Here is a 23,895-nt window from a genome sequence, read left to right on the forward strand (position 1 = left end):
AAGCATATGCCTCTTTATAAGTGTATTCACCTCTATATTACTCTATTTACCTGTGATGTATAGTCTGTTAAGAAATACACCAGTGAAAACATACTCATCTTTTTATTCATGTATCTCTCTATTTCTTTATCTATTTGTCATATTTCTTCTTATAAGAATCAAGAAAAACATCAGTAAAACCACATCGAAAAGACAAGATATATCGTGGACCTCACACACGGCAATACACGGTTCCCTCCTTAGTCGTGTCAAATTCCCTATCTCCCACACGAAGCGCACAGGTGTGGCCTAACTCAAGCACAAACACAGATTTCTCCTTTCATTCACTATCACACACTCTCACACATGTACTCTTTCCACTATAACAGACGTGTTCTCTAATAGTGTAGAAAAAGCTATTGAAACGTGGCCAATACTGTGTAAAACCTAAAATATAGATAAAAGTGTACAAACGAGTTGAAAGTGGATGATAATAAAAAAAAAAAGCCCAGGCATACTTATCACCGCAAGCATCGAAACCTTGGAAAACACTGTATTAAAAAAAGCAACAATTCACATACGGATCTTGTTTACCCCAAAAAGTTAATACATAGAAAAAAAAAAAAACACACAACCCCAAAAATAAATATCAAACATGAATTGTAATGCGAACAAAAGCTGATGAGTTTTTCTATTGCTTTCCACCAACACCTCCCTCTGCTGGACCTACTGTGGCACAGACACGCCGCATCATTTACACAGTCTGTACAGTATAAAAAGTATAGAGAATTGCCTTTTGTTTGCCCTCGGTAAAAAGTATATAGTAGATACATTAACATGGGCACGGACACAGCGATACAAACACAGACAGATACAGACACAGAAACACAGACAGACAGATATATACAGACACAGGTACACAGACAGAAACACACAGATATAGACAGATACACAGACACAGACACACAAATTTTGACAGATACACAGAAACACAGACAGAGATAAATACACACATACACACACACACAGACATAGACAAGTATACAGATACAGACACACCGACAGAGACAGACAGACACACAAACATAGACAGACACAGACAATAAGACATAGACAAAGATATAGACACAGACAGATACAGACACAAAAGCACAGTCATAGACAGCAGCTATAAGCACATAAACGTAAGCATAGACCGATATACAAACACAGACACACAGACAAAGACAGACACAGACACACAAACATAAACACAGACAAATTTACCGACTCACCGGCATAGACAGATTCAGACACAGAAACACAGACAATGATACAGATACAAACACAGACATAGACAGATATACAGACATAAGTGTAACACAGACGCAAAAACACAGACATACATACAAAGTGTGACAGATATTTGGGGGAATTTATTAACCAATTCTACCGTAATTAATGCTTAAATACATTAAATGTAGTTGATTACGTTATTAATGGCATCTAACTCCCTTAACTAATTCCTTCACTATTTAACTAACATCACACAATTTTATTCAGGATGAAAATTGGCAAAAATATCCTTAAAATTGGGAACACCATACCTTAAAATTGATAGGTAAATCCCTTAAAAGAGACAACTGTATCATCAAAGCATCCACATCCCTTAAAAGCAGTAGACAAGTTCTTTAAAGGTGACATCTGAATTTCTTAAGATGAATAACTAAACTAAGAAGTAAAATGTCTCCTTTTATATCCCATAAAATACTAAGATAGATAAATAAAAATAAGGGAACACTAAAAAATTCATAAATAATTTTTTCTGTGCTAATTTCCCCCCAAAAAGACTGCGAGAAATAATAAAACAAAATTTTTTGCGAAATTTATTGAAAGGCATAAGATGAAATGAACTTTACAGAATAGAATGATGCTAAACATATTCACACTTAACATTGAATAAAAAACTTGACCTCTCATATTCCTTAACATAAGCCAAAGGTAAAAATAAAACAAAATTGAAGCAGGATCAGGTCACGTCAGAAATATTACCTGACGACAATGATAACAATTTTGCTTGTGATATTAAAACCAATGAAGAGAGTATAATTTATCAACATTACCTTTGTTCTCTTAAGTATTAGATGATTATTTTCACGCGACAGAATTTACGCATACAGAATGACATATACAGGAAATAGGTTTCTGTATGTGATCATTTTAAGTGGAAAATTAAGTTTATCTGGATATAGCACCTAAACCTCTCATTTATTTTCTTAAATGATACTGTGTAATATGTTAACCTTAATGAAATGTTAAAAAAAATCCTTATTTGTTTTTGCTCACAATTCATGTTCTTAACCTAGCAAAGTAACTGTTATAATATTTTACAATCATGCACAGCAAGTATATACACTGACTAAGGAGCTCTCAGGTTGCGTTTACCCACCTTGAAGAAAATATCTCTCCCTCGGTGAACTCATCTGTCAGTCAGGTCAAGAGAGAGCTGAATAAACGCAGCCATGATTATCCTAAGATTGTATACATGACTGACGCCACACTGTATTTTTAAAGAGCCTAAGTTAACAGACACGGCAGCTACCAGATGTAAACAAACCTGTGCTCCATTGTTGTCTCCCTCCACTTGTTTATAGTGAGGTCTGACAGCCTCACAACATACTGCGTTGTCAGGCTGACTAACAGACTGCCAATTATTCACACACCATACTTGGCTTCTTTCGTAGGCTCACGGGCTATCTAATGGACTATTTGTTTATAACATAACAACTTTACACCTATGACATGTTCTCAGGCTCACAACACCTGTCTCACTCTACATGCTAACTGGACGTCTTATCAGCTGTCTGTCCAACACGTCAATCACACCCTATTGTGTTGGTCTTAGATTCCTGAGAGGAACTCGACGCCTGATGACAGGTAGTCGAGGGGCCTGTGCAGGAGCTGGGGTGGTGGTGGATGGCGGGGCTGCAGGTTCAGCAGCCTCAGCAGGATAATCGTAGTAAGCAGGATCAGTGTAATCAGCAGGGTAGTCGTAGGCGGCCTCTTCTATTGGGGTAGGAGGAGGTGGTGGAGCGGTAGCTGTGGGCTTGGACTGGGTTCCGAAACGATGTCTTGTGGGACTAACAGGCCTGATGAAAGGGAAAAGAGAATGACAATTTTTATCTTAACTTTTCATCTATGAATTTTTAGTTTATTTATGGATTTTGTTTCTTCTTTGTCATCATTTACCTTTATACTCCATAAATCATCTCTCCATTTGTCTATTCATGTACGTTACTCTTGTATTTGCTTTTTGGACGATTGTTTAACTATTTCTTGTATATAAGATCATTGTGGTGACGGAAGTAGCATGATTCCGGAAAATATATTCTGACTGTGGGAAAAATACTGCAACCGTGGGAAAACAACTGTGATCGTGGGAGTTACGTCATTAAAATTGATCTATGCCCACAAAGTAATGTAATCTGTCTTTATGTCAGTATTTCCATTCATTTGAAGTAATTTCATATATACTTTCTTTAACTCAATAAAACATATATTGTGGCAATAAATATTCATGTACCTGTATAATCATTTCCATGTTCAGATCCATAAGTGCCAAACTTTACTCATGATCATAAGATAAATTTCATATATACATAGATAACAACATAACCTCATGAAATAGCAATTGTGTGTACTTTTTATATAATGTAACCTGTATATACAAAGTACACACAATTACAGTATATACAGACTAAAGAAAATGCCCCAACATCTGAATTTCAATACTATGATGTCAAATGGTTTATATTATATCAGTGACACTAAGATATAACATTTAAATTAAAACAAAGAGAGAGAAACAGAGAGAGAGAGAGAGTAAGAGAGAGCAGGGGCGGATCCAGGAATATCAGTAGGGATGGGTCCAAGAAGTTATGGGTGGAGGAACATGGCGAGCATAGCGAGCCCACCCAGCTGGGGGTTTTGTGGGTGCTGTAAGCTACCCTACCCTACCCTACCACCCTCCTTCGATTTTTTTTTAAACTGACCAATATAATGGGCATTTTGAAGCCAATTTGAAGCCATGTGCACTTGATATAAGGAGATATTCTGAGGTCAATAGTAATACTGCATTAAGGAAAAGTATTGGAATTTTCTCGTGAAAAGGTGGGGTCCGGATCCCTAACCCCCCTGAATCCGTCCTTGAAGTGGTAGAGTAGAATACTAAGATAGAGGGAGAGAGTGAAAGAGATCAAATCACCACTTTACCTGGGGGGACTCCGTGGACGGCTGGGAGACAATACAGCTGCTTCTCTGTGAGGATAAAGACTCGTATTTAAGAGATGTCCATAAGTCTTCACCTTGGCAATAAGTTTGAACATTAAATGAGTTTAGAAGAGATAATATTTTTTGATAACTTAGAGAGTTCGTTTCTTACTTTACAAAAAATAAATGTAAGAACGAAATTAAATAAGCAAAAAATAAAAAATAAAAATTGCTATAAATTTTTTTAGATTTGGTGACAGGGAGAGTAAATAAAGGGAAATGACATAGTTGTTCTTCTTCAGATATAACATAGTAGCTAATGTAGTATGAGTCTTTGAAGATAAGATTAAATATGGAGTCTGGGAACAAGTTAAGGTAAATACACGCATTTAGCTCTAATCTGTTGTATGAGATGTATGAAAATGGTTTATGTGGGAACACCAGTTAAGGAAATTATGTTTAGGATAGGATACGGTGTGTGTGTGTGTGTGTGTGTGTGTTTATGCTGTGTGTGTGTGTGTGTGTGTGTTTATGTTGTTTCAGTATGTGTCAGTCAGTAAGTCAGCATACTCGTATTTCTCTCAGTAAGTCAGTCAGTCACCGGTCATTCAGTCATCGGGTCTTGTAGGATGGAGTTAACACATATGAAGGGTCAGAGATTCGTGTTTATATAATTATAACACAACAACTGCATTACTTTCCCCACTTAACATAAAACGAAAATAAAAAACTTACGGTCTTGGTTGGCTGACAGGTGGACGGGTGGGAGCTGCAGGGGCGCGGGGGGGAGCAGGGGTGGAGCCTCGGGCCTTGGACGGGCGCCTGGCACCTGTACCAGAGCTCAGGTCGATTCTCTTCTTCAGCTGGGGAACATCGTAGCCGGAGGTGATGGCGGCAGCAAGGATATCTGCACTGACGTGGCCGTTGGTAGTCTCCAAGGTTTTGAAGTAGTTATCAAAGTACTCGACGTAGTAGTTGGAGCTGTGTGGGGGAGAGTGGTCGTTACGTGAGGAGCCATTGGCAGGGGAGGGGGGTACAGTATTACTTCCCAATGAAGACGTAATGTATAAGATAATTTTGTGTATTGTTGTATCTTTATACAAATCTACATACATACGGGTTGTTGTGTCTGGAGTGGGGCATAATGTCCATCTTTCCTACTGTCAGGAAGCACTGGGAAGAGATGCACGAGACAGCTACTTCAGCTCTACAGTCACTTTTCCAGAGTAGAGCATTACCTGTACTTTACTGGAGTGTGGGAGGTGTGTGTCTGCCAGGTGAGGTGTGGAAGTGAAGGGTGGCAGGGGTGTGTCTGCCAGGGCATGTGTGGAAGTGAAGGGTGGCAGGGGTGTGTTTGCCAGGTCATTGTGGTAGTGAAGAGTGGCAGGTGTGTGCCTGCCAGGTCATTGTGGTAGTGATGGGTGGTAGGGGTGTGTCTGCCAGGTCATTGTGGTAGTGAAGGGTGGTAGGTGTGTGCCTGCCAGGTCATTGTGGTAGTGATGGGTGGTAGGGGTGTGTCTGCCAGGTCGTTGTGGTAGTGAAGGGTGGCAGGTGTGTGCCAGCCAGGTCATTGTGGTAGTGAAGGGTGGGAGGGGTGTGCCTGCCAGGTCGTTGTGGTAGTGATGGGTGGTAGGTGTGTGTCTGCCAGGTCATTGTGGTAGTGGGAGGAGGTGTGCCAACAGGTCATTGTGGTAGTGATGGTGGGGGGTGTGTCTGCCAGGTCATTGTGGTAGTGATGGGTGGTAGGTGTGTGTCTGCCAGGTCATTGTGGTAGTGATGGGTGGGAGGTGTGCCTGCCAGGTCGTTGTGGTGATGGGTGGTAGGTGTGTCTGCCAGGTCATTGTGGTAGTGAAGGGTGGGAGGGTGTGCCAGCCAGGTCATTGTGGTAGTGATGGGTGGTAGGTGTGTGTCTGCCAGGGCATTGTGGTAGTGAAGGGTGGTAGGTGTGTGTTGCCAGGTCATTGTGGTAGTGTGAAGGGTGGGAGGGTGTGTCTGCCAGGTCATTGTGGTAGTGAAGGGGGGAGGGGTGTGTCTGCCAGGTCATTGTGGTAATGAAGGTGGAGGGTGTGCCAGCCAGGTCATTGTGGTAGTGATGGGTGGGGGGTGTCTGCCAGGTCATTGTAGTGAAGGGTGGGAGGTGTGTCAGGTCGTGTGTCAGGTCATTGTGGTAGTGAAGGGTGGGAGGTGTGTGCCTGCCAGGTCACTGCCAGGTCACTGTGTAGTTTAAAGGTGGGAGGGGTGTGTTTGCCAGGTCACTGTGGTAGTTTATGGGGTGGTAGGGGTGTGTCTGCCAGGTCATTGTGGTAGTGAAGGGTGGTAGGTGTGTGCCTGCCAGGTCATTGTGGTAGTGATGGGTGGGAGGGGTGTGTCTGCCAGGTCACTGTGGTAGTTTAAAGGTGGGAGGGGTGTGTTTGCCAGGTCACTGTGGTAGTTTAAGGGTGGGAGGGGTGTGTCTGCCAGGTCATTGTGGTAGTGAAGGTCGCCACTCTGTGATAAATGACTCATATGCTGTTGTGATCTCAACACGGGGTGGAGTAATGAGCGGTGTAGCGTAGGGGGTGATAGCCTGGGTTGTCATGGGATCACTAAGTACAGAACTAAGACACTATGGAAAAGGGAATATTGTGAACACAAGATCCACAGAGAGAGCAGCAGGTTGAAACTGAATGTCGTATTACTCTCGTAACATTTAAGGTTTAAGGTAAAGAAAGTTAGGAAATTTATTAATCTATACGAAGTTAAACTAAGATACACAATTCCTAAGGTCTTGCAAGAATAAAGGAAAAGAACTGTCTCAAGACTACCTACCACTCAGGCACGTCAAGAGGTGAGGTACAAGCGGAGATGCTGGAGCTGAAGACTTGGCCGAGATTACAACCATTTCTGCGGGGGCTATTGCCGTTGAGGCACACATAGAAGAACTGGCAGTCGAGGGGATCTGCGTAGCGGGGGTGACTGACGGCTATGTTGTGTGGCACCTTTGGGCAATCGAACTCCAAGAGACCTGTAAGACGAAACACGATATTATCCGAATCAATCTAACCTAACTTAACCTAATTTAACCTAACCTAACTTAACCTAACCATCGTAAACTGAGAATTCATGTGTATTTACTTTCGGCGAGATAAATACCTCTCAATGTCTCGTCTCTTCATGTGTACAGGAAGATGACTTAACCCAGTAATGTACATTGGCTCCACATATACTGTAGCTTCTACGGTACTGTACAAATTATCATTACTTGTATCTATCACGTTTTTTCTAAACTGACCCAAAAATACAAAAATGTCAGAACAAAAAAGTTTCAAAATGTAGCAATTGTGTTTGTTCTTTAATTCTCCTTAAGGTAGGTCTCTAAGTATATAGAGGAGAAAGGATCAAGGAGACAGAGAGACAGGCATATATAAATAGGTAATCAAACAAAGAAATTAAAATAGAAAAATAAGCAAACAAAGAGACAGTGAGACAGATAGATAGACTCTCAGGAAGGCAAACAAAGTTAAATACAAAAAGATAAACAGAAGGGAAGGTAAAAAGAGACAGACGTACAAACAGAAACACACATAAACAAAGCGTAAAGGTATACAAACAGAAACAGACAGAACAGAAATAAAACATCAAACATACAGAGAAAAAAAAACAGAAAGCAGACATTAGTGACAGATAAGAGAACAACACTAACTACACTTACCCTGAGCGGAACAACCAGTTCTATTAGCCGCATCGGGCCACACACAGTTATTGGTTTTCAAGCTAAACACCAGACCTTCAGGACAAGTGACCAGATTACCATCCCCAGCATTACAGAAGTAGAATTTGTCGCACACTGTCGGGTCCGGATGAGGGAAATACCCATTCTTTCGGGGGCACACATCGGATGAGATGGGAGGCTCTGTCGGGTGCAAGGAGAGAGAAAAGTTAAGTTAATCTAAATGGTTTAGTGTGTGGTGTTGTATGTGGTGTGGTTAGTGTGTGTGGTGTATGTGATGTGGTTAGTGTGTGGTGTATGTGGGGTGGTTAGTGTGTTGTGTATGTGGGGGTGGTTAGTGTGTTGTGTATGTGGGGTGGTTAGTGTGTGGTGTATGTGGGGTGGTTAGTGTGTTGTGTATGTGGGGTGGTTAGTGTGTTGTGTATGTGGGGGTATAGTGTGTGTGTGTATGTGGGGGTGGTTAGTGTGTGTGTGTATGTGGTGGGGTGGTTAGTGTGTGGTGTATGTGGGGTGGCTAGTGTGTGTGTGGGGGTGGTTGTGTGGTGTATGTGGGTTAGTGTGTGGTGTATGTGATGTGGTGTGTGTGTGTGTGGTGTATGTGGGGTGGTTAGTGTGTGGTGTATGTGGGGTGGTTAGTGTGTGGTGTATGTGGGGGGTTAGTGTGGTGTATGTGGGGGTGGTTAGTGTGGTGTATGTGGGGTGGTTAGTGTGTGGTGTGGGGTGGTTAGTGTGTGGTGTATGTGTGGGTGTGGTGTGGGGTGGTTAGTGTGTGGTGTATGTGGTGGTGGTTAGTGTGTGGTATGTGGGTGGTTAGTGTGTGGTGTATGTGGGTGGTTAGTGTGTGTGTGTGTGGGTAGTGTGTGTGTAGTGGTGTGTGGTGTATGTGGGGGTGGTTAGTGTGTGGTGTAGTGGTGGTGGTTAGGTGTATGTGGGGTGGTTATGTGTGTGGTGTATGTGGGGTGGTTAGTGTGGTGTGTGGGGTGTGTTGTGTGTATGTGGGGTGGTTAGTGTGTATGTGGGGTGGTTAGTGTGTGGTGTATGTGGGGTGGTTAGTGTGTGGTGTAGTGGGGTGGTTAGTGTGGTGTATGTGGGGTGGTTAGTGTGGTGTATGGGGGTGGTTAGTGTGTGGTGTATGTGGAGTGGTTGTGTGGTGTATGTGGGGGTGGTTATTGTGTGGTGTATGTGTGGTTATGTGGTGTATGTGGTTAGTGTGTGGTGTATGTGGGGTGTGTGGTGTGTGGGGTGGTTAGTGTGTGGTGTGTGTGGGGTGGTTAGTGTGTGGTGTATGTGGGGTGGTTAGTGTGTGGTGTATGTGGGGTGGTTATTGTGTTGTGTATGTGGGGTGGTTATGTTGTGTATGTGGGGTGGTTAAGTGTGTGTGTGTGTGTGTGTGTGTGTGTGTGTGTGTGTGTGTGTGTGTGTGTGGTTAGTGTATGCTGGGTAGTTAGTGTATGTGTTTGTGAAGCGGTTAGTGTTTTATGTGTGTGGGGTGGTTATAGTACAAACGGTAAAAAAAATAGCTATCCACACTTTATATGAAACAATATGACACCATGGACGAAGGTTTTTGATAACCCTACCGAGACAACACGAGTCATATTGACCATTCCGAAATTCATCGGACCCGTCAGACCGAATACAGTACTTTTATTTTTACCGTGTGTACGTGTTGGATCCTAAAGGTTTTGAAATTACGGTCAGTTTGTAATATAAACACAAACACAAACAGGTTAACATGTACAGAAAAACGCATATGGAAACACAAACATGCCACCATAACAACGCTATATATATATATATATATATATATATATATATATATATATATATATATATATATATATCAACACCTCACCCTGCCAGGATTAGAACCCAAGATCTTATGACTGTGACCGGGGAACGTTACCTCTACACCAACAGGACACTTGATAGCAGTTCTAGACTCTGTTATATTTCTAACAAAGCCTGTTCAAGAGCTTATGGCAGTGTAAACTTCTAATGGGGACTACCCGTGCCTCTTAGGTGATCAGAGTAACGTTTTACCAAATCCGGCTTCGAAACACGAGATTCCATATATATTTCATTAGCCCAATAAAGCACGTGGACTTCTACATATAATCAACACCTCACCCTGCCAGGATTCAAACCCACGATCTTATGACTGTGACCGGGGAACGTTACCTCTAGACCACTAGTCTAGGACTACTTTTAAGTGTATATATATATATATATATATATATATATATATATATATATATATATATATATATATATATATATATATATATATATATATACAATACTCACGTAGTTCGGGTCTGCCGCTACAGTCGGCCACGTTGATGTAGTCACACTTCTCGATCTTGGAGTTTAAGTCGACAAAGACCAGACCATCAGCACACAGCTTCTCAGCTATCACATCATCCACACACTCATAGTATTTGTCGCACTGGTAGGCGTCCGCGAAGAACCCATCAGGACTAGGGCAGGCTGCGGCGAATTCCGGCACCAGCTGAACGTCTACATGTGGCCCCTTCAGGTCTTCTGGTGTACGGAAGGGCCTCTGTCCGGAGACTGAAAAGAGGGAGAGGAGCATTTATTTATTTAATTTTATTTTTTTATAGGCACTAGGCCACCCGGGCACAGATCACTGACCCACATCAAGGCCTAGGGGGTGAAAATATAATAATAATAATAATAATAATAATAATAATAATAATAATAATAATAATAATAATAATAATAATAATAATAATAATAATAATAACGATAATATTAATAATAATAATAATAATAACCATAAATAAATACGAAAATGAAAAAAATAGATTAAAAGTGAGAAACGATATATAGTATGTATGTTGTGTTGTCAAAGTAAGAGAAACAATTAAAACCCTGCAATTGTGTGTAAATGAGGCAGAAAGTCAGATCAGCAACCTGGGACTTGTCACAATTTTCGTGATGCTATATGGCAGCAGGGTCTACCATTAGACAACACATTATGCTTCCAATATCTTAGCAGGTGGTAGTACCTCCCTGTTTTTATAGCTGCCTACTACCTACTACCTTAAGCTGCCTACTAGATACATAAATAAAGAGAGAGAGAGAGACTTGGGTACAGGTCCTAAGTATTGCAACATATCAGAAGGAATACCTGCTAGCGACTTTTACATGCCTTCCAGGGACGTCGGTCACCAGGAGCCAGCTGATGACCAACCTCCTCGCACCTCACAGATACACTCGAAGATACAGACAGATGAATACATTTTAGTTTCATTTATCAAAGATTCCTTCAGAACATCAGTACAAGTATGATTTAGAAGCACGGACGTACAGGTGTTATGGCTTTTTCCCATAACAATATCTCACGAGAGGTTCCTTAGGCTAGATGTTAGATAAATATACTGGAATTAATGTGAGAGATTTAATCTTATTTAGAAGAAAATATACACAAGATTTCGTATACAGTAGCATGAGTTATTCGCTAACGCAATTAAACTAATGAAGATACTCTTGTAAACACGCAACAAAGGCACAACTAAACTGAAAGACAGTGAAGTAAAGAGACAGACGTTCAAGTTAACACAGACGTAGAAGCGTAGACAGAAATAATTATGGACACAAACACAAACACACACACACTCACTGGCCATTAAGCATCCATAAAGTGTTTTCCAGATTTTCGTCCCATTAACCTCACCTACGAGGGACCTTCAAATAACTTCCTCTACTTGCTTCACCGCACCTGGCATCGTTCCTTAATTACCCCCACCTTCATAAGACTACCTGGTTCCCTCAACACAGTGCCCCACATTCGCCGAGATGATCTAACTTCCCAGCCTTTTTCCCCCTATCCATGTGGTCTACTATCATGCTATGTATCCCTTTTTTGTTAACCTAATCCATTTTTCTCACCTTTTTCTTCATTTATATTATTATAAACTATTTAGCATTCCCGATCTGTTCTAACTTCCCTGTCTATCTCTTTCTAGCCATGATATTCACAATCCTCTAAACCAATTATCCAATCCACGGTTAATCTATAAAGTCTCCGTCTTCATCCTCGTTGAGTTACCTTGATCTATCCAGGTCCCTTTACTTATCCCTCTGGCCCAACACTATCCCCTCAGTTGCTTTAATTTATCCCAATCAAGCTCCCTACCCTTGTCTAACTGACATAACCTTTCACCCCTAACTTCGTCCCAATCAACAAATCTTTCATTTCTTGTCTACGTGTCTTCTCTTTGTCCTTCCAAGTCGAGACTTCAGTTTACCTCGTGAAGGACAGACTCCTAAAAGTCAAAGGTGAGTGGTGAAAGTGACGGCCACAAGACAAAGGTTGCTGAGGCATGTGATTCCACCGGCAAGAGACAGACATCCTGCATTTTCACAATACTGATTTCTTGGGCTTTCAGAATTCAGGCTACCTGATTCGTCAGGAGTTCAGAGATCTCAGAATGTATGACTTCTTATGTTTCCTGTGTTTCCAGAAATAAGACTTCCTGTTTCCAGTGTCAGACTTCTTGTGCTTCCAGAGTTAAGACTTCCTGTTTCTAGGGTCTGATTTCCCATGTTTCCAAAGGTAAGAATTCCTGTTTCCAGGGTTACACTTCTTATGCTTCCCGACACACTGTTTTAGGGTTCTAAATTCTGATATCTTATGCTTCCTGAGTTTAGCCTTCCTGTTCCCACAAGTCAGTCTTCCTGCATTTCACATACATGCAAAAATAAGGAAGCGCACACACACACACACACAGAATAACTAAAACAAACTTTTTTATTCATAGTGCAAACGTTATGTCTCCCAGGATACACACGGCAGATACTCTAAGCACTGACTCCCAAGATCAACTCAAGGTAAAGGTATCTAGGTGAGTATTAATAGTATTTCCTCAGGTGTCTGTTATGAGGGTTGTTTGCCCGAGGCAGAAGTCAAACCGGTGGGTCCTGTGTCACATGAGTTGCTTAATTTTGTCGTATTTCTTACCGAGGGATTTCCTTTGTGTAGTATCCTTTACTTTACCTTTAATGGCGAGAGTCTTGTCCCTCAACGTCCATAAAAATAGAGCAACAATCTTCCTTGTGCCATACTTCTAACCTTCATGCTTATCCACTTTCTAAGAAACTACAACGTTTATTATATGTGTAAAAAAGTGTATCAAGAGGCCCGGGCAGCAAGGCCCCTCCTCCTCCCTACCTCGCCCAGGGGTTGTATCGACACCAGTGGAGACAACCTTGGTCCCATTACTCCGGCTGTACAGTTACTTGTGGCGATTGGTATTCCCCTTGATAGACTTCCTGCTACCCTTCTGTTTAATTTTGGTACTAACTCTACTTTTTTTCCTTTGATACAATTGCCTGCTTATGCTACCTGTTCGTCTCTTGTTCTGCTGTTTGTTCTACTTCTACTTTCATTTTCTGCCACCCACTCCTTTGATAAACTTGTCCGAATTTGCTGTCTACTTCTCCTTCATTCTCTCTTTTGTGGTTCTTGTATCTATTCTTACCACCATTATTATTATTATTATTCCTTTTATATCGTCTACAACGGCTTTCACTACTACTACTTCTCCTACGGCTGCGTCTCCTTCTGCTACTTCTACTAGTCTTTGCCTTCCTGCTCGTTGCTTCCTGCTGTCCTCTGGCGCCGTTACCTGCTGTTAACGTCCATCTCATTAATTAAGACGAGGTCACCTAATCTAATGGTCTAACTTGGTGGACTTCAAGAGTTTTATAAAAGCTATTTGTAACGGATTAGTTCTTATAATATTTTTTGGCCATTCAAAGTTTATCATTATGTAATATTTTTCACGAATGATTTTATTGGTATTATTATTGGGGATTTCTTCTTCTTCTTCTTCTTCTTCTTCTTCTTCTTCTTCTTCTTCTTCTTCTTCTTCTTCTTCTTCTTCTTCTTCTTCTTATTATTATTATTATTATTATTATTATTATTATTATCACTATCATCCTTATTTTCATCACGTCCCTAAACGATTTCGCATTATAAACTCACCCAGTATCCGGTGCTTCACGAAACCGATAAACCGATAAAGTTTACAGATTGTTTTGAAACGCTCGACAGGGCCAGTGATTCGTGCAAGTTAGTGGATGGGTTCGATAATATACATGATGGTACTAAAATAAGTGATCTGGCATTCATATTTAATTTACTTTACCTTGATTTACTTTACTTGAATTGAATTTACTTTCTCTTCGCCACTGATTAGTTTTTTTTTAGCCGTAAGTGACATAAATTTGAGAGGAAATATTCAAGTTTGGTTACGACCGCTTGTAGGCTTCTGGGTATCTATCACATGTTCGGCTTTAGGCTTCTTGGCTTAGTCGTCGTTGCTGTCAATATTACTAACATTATTGATGATAGTGTATGTTATTAGTTTTTTATATTTTAGACAAGTAAATAAAGAGATATACGAGCCTAGGATAATAATTCCGGAACGTAATATGGTAGTGAAAGTAGACGAAATGTAATGAACAAGCCGTCAAAAGCCACAGTTACAATCACCAGCCACTGACTCCGAGTCTCGCTCAGTGAAAGTGGTTCCAGAGTTGAATATCTACTGCATGTCATCACTTTCTCACGCTACAGCTGGATGAGAGAGAGAGAGAGAGAGAGAGAGAGAGGTGTCGTGGGTGTCAGAGTAAGAGGTATCGGGTGGGGGGTGTAAAATTTAGAGGTGTGGGAGACGGGAGGGGAGATCAGAGTACCGACGAGTGACCTATAATCACAGGAGTTCATAAGGTCATCGGGTTATCTCGTTCACCTCCCTCACTCTATTCCGTAAGAGTTGTCCGTCTGTACGACTTACTGTCAGCCTCTCTTTCTGTCTTACTATCTATCACTTTACCTGTCTGTCATACTGTCTGTCTCTCTGTCTCTCCTTTACACATCCTCTAAACTGGAAGTCGCTCTTGTAGACAAACAAAGCAAATAAATCATTTTCTTCAAATTTATCGCCCAATTTCCCCCATCACAATAATAGAAGAGATTCCTGAGCCGGTACATTATAACCACCTCGATAATAACAGTTAACTCAGTGTCTTATGCGGTGAAGAGTATGTTGTTAGTCGAACAATTTGGCAGTTTAGACTTGATCCTTATTATTATTGTTAAACTAAAGGCATTTCTTCCGCTGTTATTTTGAAGTCTGGTTAGTTCTGTACGGTCGGGGTTTTTTTTCTGGCTGTCTCTCTATCAATTCTGGGGTTCTTCAGGGTTCTGTACTAACTCCACTTTGTTTTAATGTCACTCTCATGATCTTCTCTCGGTGACAAACAACCCAGTTCATTATTATACAAAGCAATTCAACCATCAGTAGATTTTCTTATGAGATAAAATTTACAGCATCAGACAATAAATATCCTCTTCTATGCAGAGTAATCTTGCACTAGTAGCTAAGTGAGACACTGTACCTTCACCATAGTTTCCTTCAACGCCACTACACAGTAATTAGTATAGCAGACGAATCTTTGTAGACTTCTATAATAGAACTGGAAAACATGATCATTCCATCAACATTCAGTATAACAGCTTCGGGTCTCTTCCTCTCTTCAGATCTTAGCAAGAGACAATATTTCAAGATCTTTGGCTATTGCTATGACGATCCTTGATCTCGTGTACAGAGCCAGGTCTTACTTCACTGCTGAATAGTCGACAGCGTAAACCAGGCAGGATAAACATAAACAAAAATAAGAATGAATATGAATAAAACAGATTAAAGAAGATAGAAGTAAATACAAAGATCAAGATAGTTAAGGTTAAGTTAGACACGAGTAGAAGAGAGTTACTATGAGGCCGGCCACTTATGAGGTCACTACATTCTTGAACAGGACATGGGGAAGGTCAGCCAGGGGACACAAAGGTCATCGAGGTCAGTAGAAAGATCAATGGGTCACTGAAGAAGAGGCATAACATGATAGGGCGGGGAAGGGGAAAGATGAGAGAAAACAAAAGAGGGAAAAAAAGAGCATGATTGAGAAGGAAGGGAAAAGGAGAGTGCAGAAATAATTGAGAAAGGGCAGAGGATAAGGAGTGAGAGAACGACAGACAGGCAAATAACAAAAGGAAGAAGAAGGATTGGGTAAGAAGGGAGGGAGCGAAAGCCAGTCGGTAAACTCTCACATGGAGACAACCTTGAGTTCTTTGCCTGCCGGTGAGCTGCAATTTGAGGTAACGGTGTTTCTCCCCCTTCCTCCTCACCCCCAAGACCTGTTATCCACTGATCAAAGGTTCCTACTTTTATGTTTTATTCATTACTGGTGATGTGATAAAGCAACTGTCTCTTACACTGAAATTGCCACACGGTGTTGACTTTTCAAAGGTTACGTCCATTATTTTCACTTATATTAATGTGAAAACTGTCTTACTAACTCAAAAAGGAATTTACAAAGGTTCCCAGGTTAATATTTCATCCTTTACTTGTGTCTAACTGATTCATTTATGTTAGACGCAATGATGGATCCTTAGAGATTCGTTGGTTAATCTTCTTCCTAACTGACGGCCGAAGAGATGGGTATTCAGAGGTTCCTGCGTTCATATTTTACTCTGCCTGGTGATGGGAGAACACATCTACCTGGTTTTACTTCCACTACCACACAGTGATGGACTCTCAAAGGTCTTCAGGCTGATCATCTAACCATAACTATCTACAACATCTACTTCATCCACATATTTCAATTACTCTAACCTATGTAAGTCATTTTCTCCTTAACTAACGTATACGTGTTAAGGCACGAGGATAACAACCTAAATTTCAGCGATACTTCCCTGAGACTCTACCTCAGTTACCAAGAAAAAGTAGACTCACGATTAATTAAGGATCCGGAAGCTTCTCTCCACACTTTAATACTTTCTCTTGTACTGTTTTCTTCTTACTTTTGCTGATCAACAAAAAATAGAAAATTATATATTGGCGCCATATTGATCAAAGTCTTCTGCTTTATATGGGAACAAATGTTACGTGAAAAAATAGAACGGAAGTCATACCAGAGGATAAAATTACTCAGAAGAAAATCTGTCATAATCTCACGTGAGAAATTCCTGAAGGAAGAAATGTAACGAATAAAATATTTATTGAAAAACAGATAACAGTATCACTGGAAAAAGTGTCTGTTAAACGCCATTTCAATATGCCACAGTAAAACGGTACAAGAAAATGCCAGAGTAGGATATTTTCACTGTGGTAACTTCCTCTCTGCTTTCTCTCCGTCGGAAAGATCTTTTACCTGGAACCATCACGGACAAACAGAAACACACATTCAACCTCTAGTTTCAAGAAAACCAAATCTCTTGAAACCAATTTACAGGAAGACCAGAGACATCACACATAGGACTTCACAAACATGTGATCAAATACTATTTACAAGCCGAGTTATATCTTGAAAACGATTTACAGCCAAAGCAACGACCTTACACAAGAACAGCCAGATACAATGACAATTTACAATATGTGTACTCATTAAAAAACCGGAAACCTTGTAATGTGCTCACAATCTGAATTTACAGGTTCTGTTCCAAAAGCAATTTTCACTCAGACGAAAAGAGAAACAGAGAGTGTGTGTGAGAGTAACAGAGAGAAAGGGAGAGACACAAACAGGCTGTCAACCAGACAGAAAGGTAAACAGACAGAGGCGGATAGACAGACAGAGAGACAAACATACAGAACGAGAGAAAAAAAGACAAGACACAAAAAGAGAAAGATACAGACAGAAATAAACAGAAAGAGAATAAAAGGGAAGAGAGAGAGAGAGAGAGAGAGAGAGAGAGAGAGAGAGAGAATATCCCCATGACCATCCCCTCCTAATCGAAGGCTTCCAGCGAGTGTTCGAAGCCAGAAACAGGTTTTGGGAAGTGAATGTTGTACCTGCCGAGCCACCTGTAACTGAGGACGGTAGAAGGTCAGGCTAGCGGGTCCTGGTAGCGACGCGGCTGAGAGCAAAAGTGAGCCAGAGAAAGGGCAAGGAGTAAAGATGGACCTGAAGAATTATATGGCGATGAGGTGAAAAGAGAGAGAGAGAGAGAGAGAGAGAGAGAGGAGAGAGAGAGAGAGAGAGAGGTTAAAACAAATGAAAGCAATCAATAGAATTTTGACAAAGAGAAAAGGCCTATAACACAGTGAACGTATGGACCAAGAAAAGAAAAGACAAACGAATATGAAACAGAACGAAAGTTTAAAAGAGGGAAGAGTGAGTGTGAACGAGAGGAAGAGAGTGAGTGTGAAAGAGAGGAAGAGAGTGAATGTGAACGAGAGGAAGAGAGTGAATGTGAAAGAGAGAAAGAGAGTGAGTGTGAAAGAGAGGAAGAGAGTGAATGTGAACGAGAGGAAGAGAGTGAATGTGAACGAGAGGAAGAGAGTGAGTGTGAAAGAGAGGAAGAGAGTGAGTGTGAAAGAGAGAAAGAGAGTGAGTGTGAAAGAGGAAAAGAGTGAGTGTGAAAGAGAGGAAGAGAGTGAATGTGAAAGAGTGAGATAAAAAGTAAATATATTTTCGCTTTTCCAATTACCGTTAGGCATAACCTTGTGTCTCCTTGTTGCGTAATAGTCACTTATTTCATGTCTTTGTTGTTGAGAATAAATATTGTATTCCGTGTAGTACCCTGAGGTGGTGTGGGGGTCCGCTGGTTTGTTTATAACGCCTTAAAAGTCGCCTCTTTGTTTTTGCTTAGTAGATAAAATTATTATTTTTGTTTTTGTCATTGAGATAACCATTGCCTTCAGTCTTGCAGCCTGAGGCAGAAATGAGTCGGGGTGAGTTGCAATTTGCAACATGTCACTTTAGTGGTGTCCAGAATGAGGTTACGAGCATAGGACTGGCGTAAGAAAATCTTACTGTAATTTCTACCACGACAATGACTGGTCGAGTGGGTGCCAGTCCTAATAAGTCCTAACTCAGCCAAAAACAGTCATCAGTAGTGAGGTCCAGTACCAGTGGACCTTAGTCCTAATGGTCGGATTTAGTTGAAACCTGTTAGTACGGAGACCAATTTGATCTATAATTGTCCTCACCCGTTGCAGTATGAGATGTTTGTATTATTATACAACATTGTTTTGTTGTGACTTAGTCCATTTATAACTACAACAGGTCATTCACAACATATAAGGGACCAACTCCGTGCTAGTGGAAGATATTCGGGTCACAATATAAGTCGGAACATTTCACTGAATACTTATATGGGAGAAATACAAATTGTATGTTTCATTTTTTTCATACCTAATATCTCTAATGAACAATTAGAATATAGATATTTGTTGCAATTTTTTTTTTAGTATCTCATGTTGCGGAACACATTACTTCCATCAACAACCTGAGTAAAGTGTGTGTGTGTGTGTGTGTGTGTGTGTGTGTGTGTGTGTGTGTGTGTGTGTGTATTGACATCATCAATGAAGTAAAATACTATAATTCTCGTGACGTCAGTCATACGATATACTGTGAGTAAAGAATATTCTCCAAGCCCCGTTGCATGGTCATGCTTTCACACACCACACACACACCACACACACACCACACGTCACTTTCTCTCCTCTACGCACCAAAGAATCCGATAGATTTCTCCTGTGTCGAAAAAAAAAATAGCCAGCAGAGGAGGTAAAGAGCGTACCCGGTGAGACAAACAGTTTTCACCACCGAAAATTTAAACATGATACCCGAGGCACCGACTCTATTCAGAGATAGTGAAGAAAACAAATTAAGTGAGATAGTAGTGACTAGTAACGATGTTAGTAAGCAAGTAGACAAACTAAAGCCTAATAAGTCACCTGGTCCCGATGAGATATTTGCCAGAGTATTAAAGGAATGTAAGGAAGAGCTTAGTATGCCCTTAGCAAAGTTGTTTAACATGTCCTTAAAAACAGGTGTAGTACCAGAATCCTGGAGGATAGCGAATGTAATACCGATTTTCAAGAAGGGGGATAGATTACTATCCTCTAACTACCGCCCAATCAGTCTAACATCAATAGTAGGCAAATTACTGGAAGCAATCATTTCAAACTCTATTCGAAATCACCTGGAGAAGCACGGATTGATCAATGATTCCCAGCATGGCTTCACAAGCGGACGTTCTTGCCTAACTAATCTATTAACATTCTTTTCATCAGTTTTCGAATCAGTGGACGAGGGGCACAATTATGATGTGGTATATCTCGACTTTAGCAAAGCCTTCGACAGAGTCCCCCACGAAAGACTAATTAGAAAGGTAGAAGCTCATGGCATCAAAGGTGACATCCTTAAATGGATTAGGGCGTGGTTACAGGACAGGAAACAGCGAGTGAGCATTAACGGCACTAAGTCCCATTGGAGCAACGTCACAAGTGGAGTTCCCCAAGGCTCAGTACTTGGACCATTATTGTTTATTATATACATAAACGACATAGATATCGGCATAGACAGCAACATAAGTAAATTTGCTGATGACACTAAAATAGGACGTGTTATCAAATCTGACGAGGACTCGCAAAACTACAGGAAGATCTAAACAAATTTTTCCAATGGTCTGAAAAATGGCAGATGAAATTCAATGTCGACAAATGTAAAGTACTCAGTATAGGAGATGTAAACAGGGAAACCAGATACCAGATGAACAACGATGCCATAGAGAAATCCGACTGCGAGAGAGATTTAGGAGTAATGATAAGTAGGAACCTTAAGCCAAGTAAACAATGTGTTTTTGCTCGTAACAAGGCTAATAAAGTACTTGGGTTCATACAAAGGAGTGTTAGTTACAAGACTAGCGAGGTCATCCTAAAACTGTATCTTGCTCTTGTGAGACCACACCTGGATTACACAGTTCAGTTCAGTTCTGGTCACCGTATTACAGAATGGATATAGAATCCTTGGAAAGAATTCAGAGGAGAATGACAAGACTAATCCCGGGCATTAGGAACCTTGAGTATAGAGACAGGTTAAAGCATCTTAATTTGCACTCCCTCGAGAGACGTAGAGCGAGGGGCGACCTGATAGAGGTGTATAAGTGGAAGGCAGGGCTAAACAAAGGGGACATTACAAAGGTACTCAAATTATCCAACCAGGAGCGAACTCGTAACAATGGTTTTAAATTAGACAAATTTAGATTTAGGCGTGAAATAGGTAAACACTGGTTTGGAAACAGAGTAGTGGATGAATGGAACAAGTTACCAAATATCATCATTAACTCGAATACGCTGGATAGCTTCAAACATAGGTTGGATGCTCATATGAACAATAGGGGTTGGGTGTAAACGGGACTGCCCAGTATGGGCCAATAGGCCCGCTGCAGTTTCCTCCATTCTTATGTTCTTATGTTCGTATAATGATGACGTAATTCGCTCATTACATCCCAAACGCCACAATAAGCGAGGCATTGACAGATTTTCACTCGATAATCTTTTCTCAGCCTTATTGAAATACTTTTATCAAATTAGCACGAACTGCGTGAAAATTTCGTGTATAAAATCCCAATGGAATTTCTTGTCGTTCGAATAATAGTTTTTACCGATAGTGACGTCACAGCTGATAGAAACTGAAACAGCTGGTGAGGATCGTGGCACTTTTAGCCCTCAAGAAGTTATTAATGCAACACTCGGAGTCGAGTGACGTCACAAGTGCAACATGAAAATGAGATCGTAAGTAATTATTGAATATGTAAATAAACACGTTGCTTATGATCAGCAAAATTTAATCTTATTTTACATATCCATAAGGTGAGCGGTTTAATGGGTCCCAGACGTAATAGACCTGCTCCCGTCTGTATTGAGTGAGATGTGAGTCACAGTAGACCACAGTAATAGGAATACAGATAGAGACGTAGATGATATACACGAAAAACACGTCTTTACTAACAAGACACAAAGATTTTGAGAAAAACCTGTAAACTTGTACACTCATTGTGACTAACAATGAGAGGTTACACATGAGGGTGTGTGCCCTGATAACATGACCTATACTCAAGCTACGTTTCTGTAGTACAACAATGGTACAACAAGGAATTACGAGTCAACCCAGGGTGTGTGTCACGTGGGCCTTGTGTGTGTGTGTGTTAATACCAGTGAGATAAGCTAAAAAGATTAGGATAAAAATATTGATCAGTAGAATGTTTTTTTTTTAAGTGTCATGGTGAAACTAATGATTACTTCATCACATTGGATTCAAACTTTATCATCTAAATTGTCTATTGTTCTTAAGTGTCACACCTTTTACCATTTGTCTCCTTAACTGTTATAAAAGACATCATAAGATTTGCCTAATCACCACATTATGAAACTGTCACTACACTGGAAACTTGTATAATTCCAACTGTCTGAAAATTATGTAAACAAGAATGAGCAAACTATTAAAAAAATAACGACAACACAATATCATACGAATAAAGAGAAATTATAATCTTCCTTTGTTAATATTCTTCCACTTTTATCAGTAATTATAATCTCACCACGGTCGGGTGAACAGCTAAACAACGGTTATGTGGAAAACGACCTTACAGTAAATGACAGAAAAATTTTTTTTTCGGTACTCAGTGACATCACAACTACAATGGTTAAATGTAAGTTTAGGTCGATGACATTCAAATTAATGTGTGTCTCTAAGTAACATTTAGTAAGTATACATGAAAATTAAATTACATCTTAAAAACAAGTATTACAGCCGACCTCACTCACTAAAATAGAATAGTTTTCACACGGAACTTTTGGGTGTAGGCTACATTATGTTAGACAACTTTGAGGTTACCCAGTAGACCGCTGACTACCAGAAGGACGCATAGGGGTCTGATTCTTCGACTTTGCAAGTGAACTCGGCCAACATAATAACTTATACATACCAGTGACCACCAAGACGAACGGTACTACCACAATGGACCACATCTTCACACTGACACGAGTCGCCTCTCCGTGGAAACCTCTCGTATCGGAGAACCTTGCAAACTGCCGTCACTATTTTTCCTTCTTGCCCTTCGCGGTGTTACTATTATTCTTCCATTATGCCGGTTTCCAGTTTACATTATGACTTCTATATTCTGACACTGCCCGATAAATACGATATACGACCAGTCTGCTGCTTCTGTTATATAATATTTTGTTTTGAGTGAGAGTCTGGATATGTTAAGAAGAGAACTTAGCACGACAACAGAACAGTGATGGGCGGAGCTTAACCGCAGGAGAAAGTAACGCGGATCAGTCATTGGTCAGGATATTTTTTTTGCCATGTCATTAATTTATAAGCAGAGAACCTACCTTATCTGCAGGACACTCTTAATGTTATTTTCAATACTCGTTGTGCTGTCAATCCCATCTGAAAACTTGATCAACTCGAAATACAGGACCAGTTTAACTCCGACCCACATTTTTTGTCTAATAATCGTACGTGAGCTATTTCCCTGAACGATTAGTGATGTGAAAAAGCATCTAACTGAATTTCTTCAGATAAAAGCATGACGGCCTCGATGGTGTCAAAGTTAACTGAGACTCTACCTTGATCAGGTGAGTTCTCTCTACCCTTAGAATCCGGACTGAGAATGTCGTTAAGTTGACACGGAAACTACACACTACCTCTGCTGCAGAAGTCTCATCGCCTAGGGCCTAGGCCCTAGGCCCTAGAGTGTCCTAACCAAACATGGGAGGTTTTTCAAGGTACTCCAACCCAGTTTCTTCCTGCCTCTAACACTGATCCCATGGTGGATGGCCCTCATTGGACCTGTTGGAAGACCAGTTGGTCATAAATGACAGAGCTATCCAGTATGAATATAGTCACTATGTACTGACAACTCTTCAGGCAAGATACAATCTCATATAGATATTCAAAATCTTAAAAAGGATTGACAACGTGATGGCATGCACCACGAAAATGAGGTGTCATGCAGGAAATACTTCTTCACGCAGAAGGTGGTAGACCAGCTCAAGCTGTGGAATCGAGACTATCGTGAACAATGGGGGGGATCATTTACAGGCCACTGGCCTTCTTTCCTCGACATGGAC

General features: G+C 40.7%; 1 protein-coding gene across 1 annotated transcript; it reads right to left on the reverse strand.

Moving 5' to 3' along the window:
* Positions 1–1,976: 1,976 nt before the first annotated feature.
* On the reverse strand, positions 1,977–22,850 carry LOC121878127. The gene is made up of 7 exons (XM_042384133.1): positions 22,743–22,850; positions 10,244–10,510; positions 7,919–8,119; positions 7,036–7,231; positions 4,963–5,208; positions 4,231–4,275; positions 1,977–3,107 (listed from the first exon to the last, which is right to left on the reverse strand). The coding sequence occupies exons 1-7, from the start codon at positions 22,783–22,785 to the stop codon at positions 2,846–2,848; spliced, it is 1,260 nt and encodes a 419-aa protein (XP_042240067.1). The 5' UTR covers positions 22,786–22,850; the 3' UTR covers positions 1,977–2,845.
* Positions 22,851–23,895: the final 1,045 nt, after the last annotated feature.

The sequence above is a fragment of the Homarus americanus genome, unplaced genomic scaffold (genome assembly GCF_018991925.1).
Source record: "Homarus americanus isolate GMGI-L3 unplaced genomic scaffold, GMGI_Hamer_2.0 scaffold33468, whole genome shotgun sequence".
NCBI lineage: Eukaryota > Metazoa > Arthropoda > Malacostraca > Decapoda > Nephropidae > Homarus > Homarus americanus.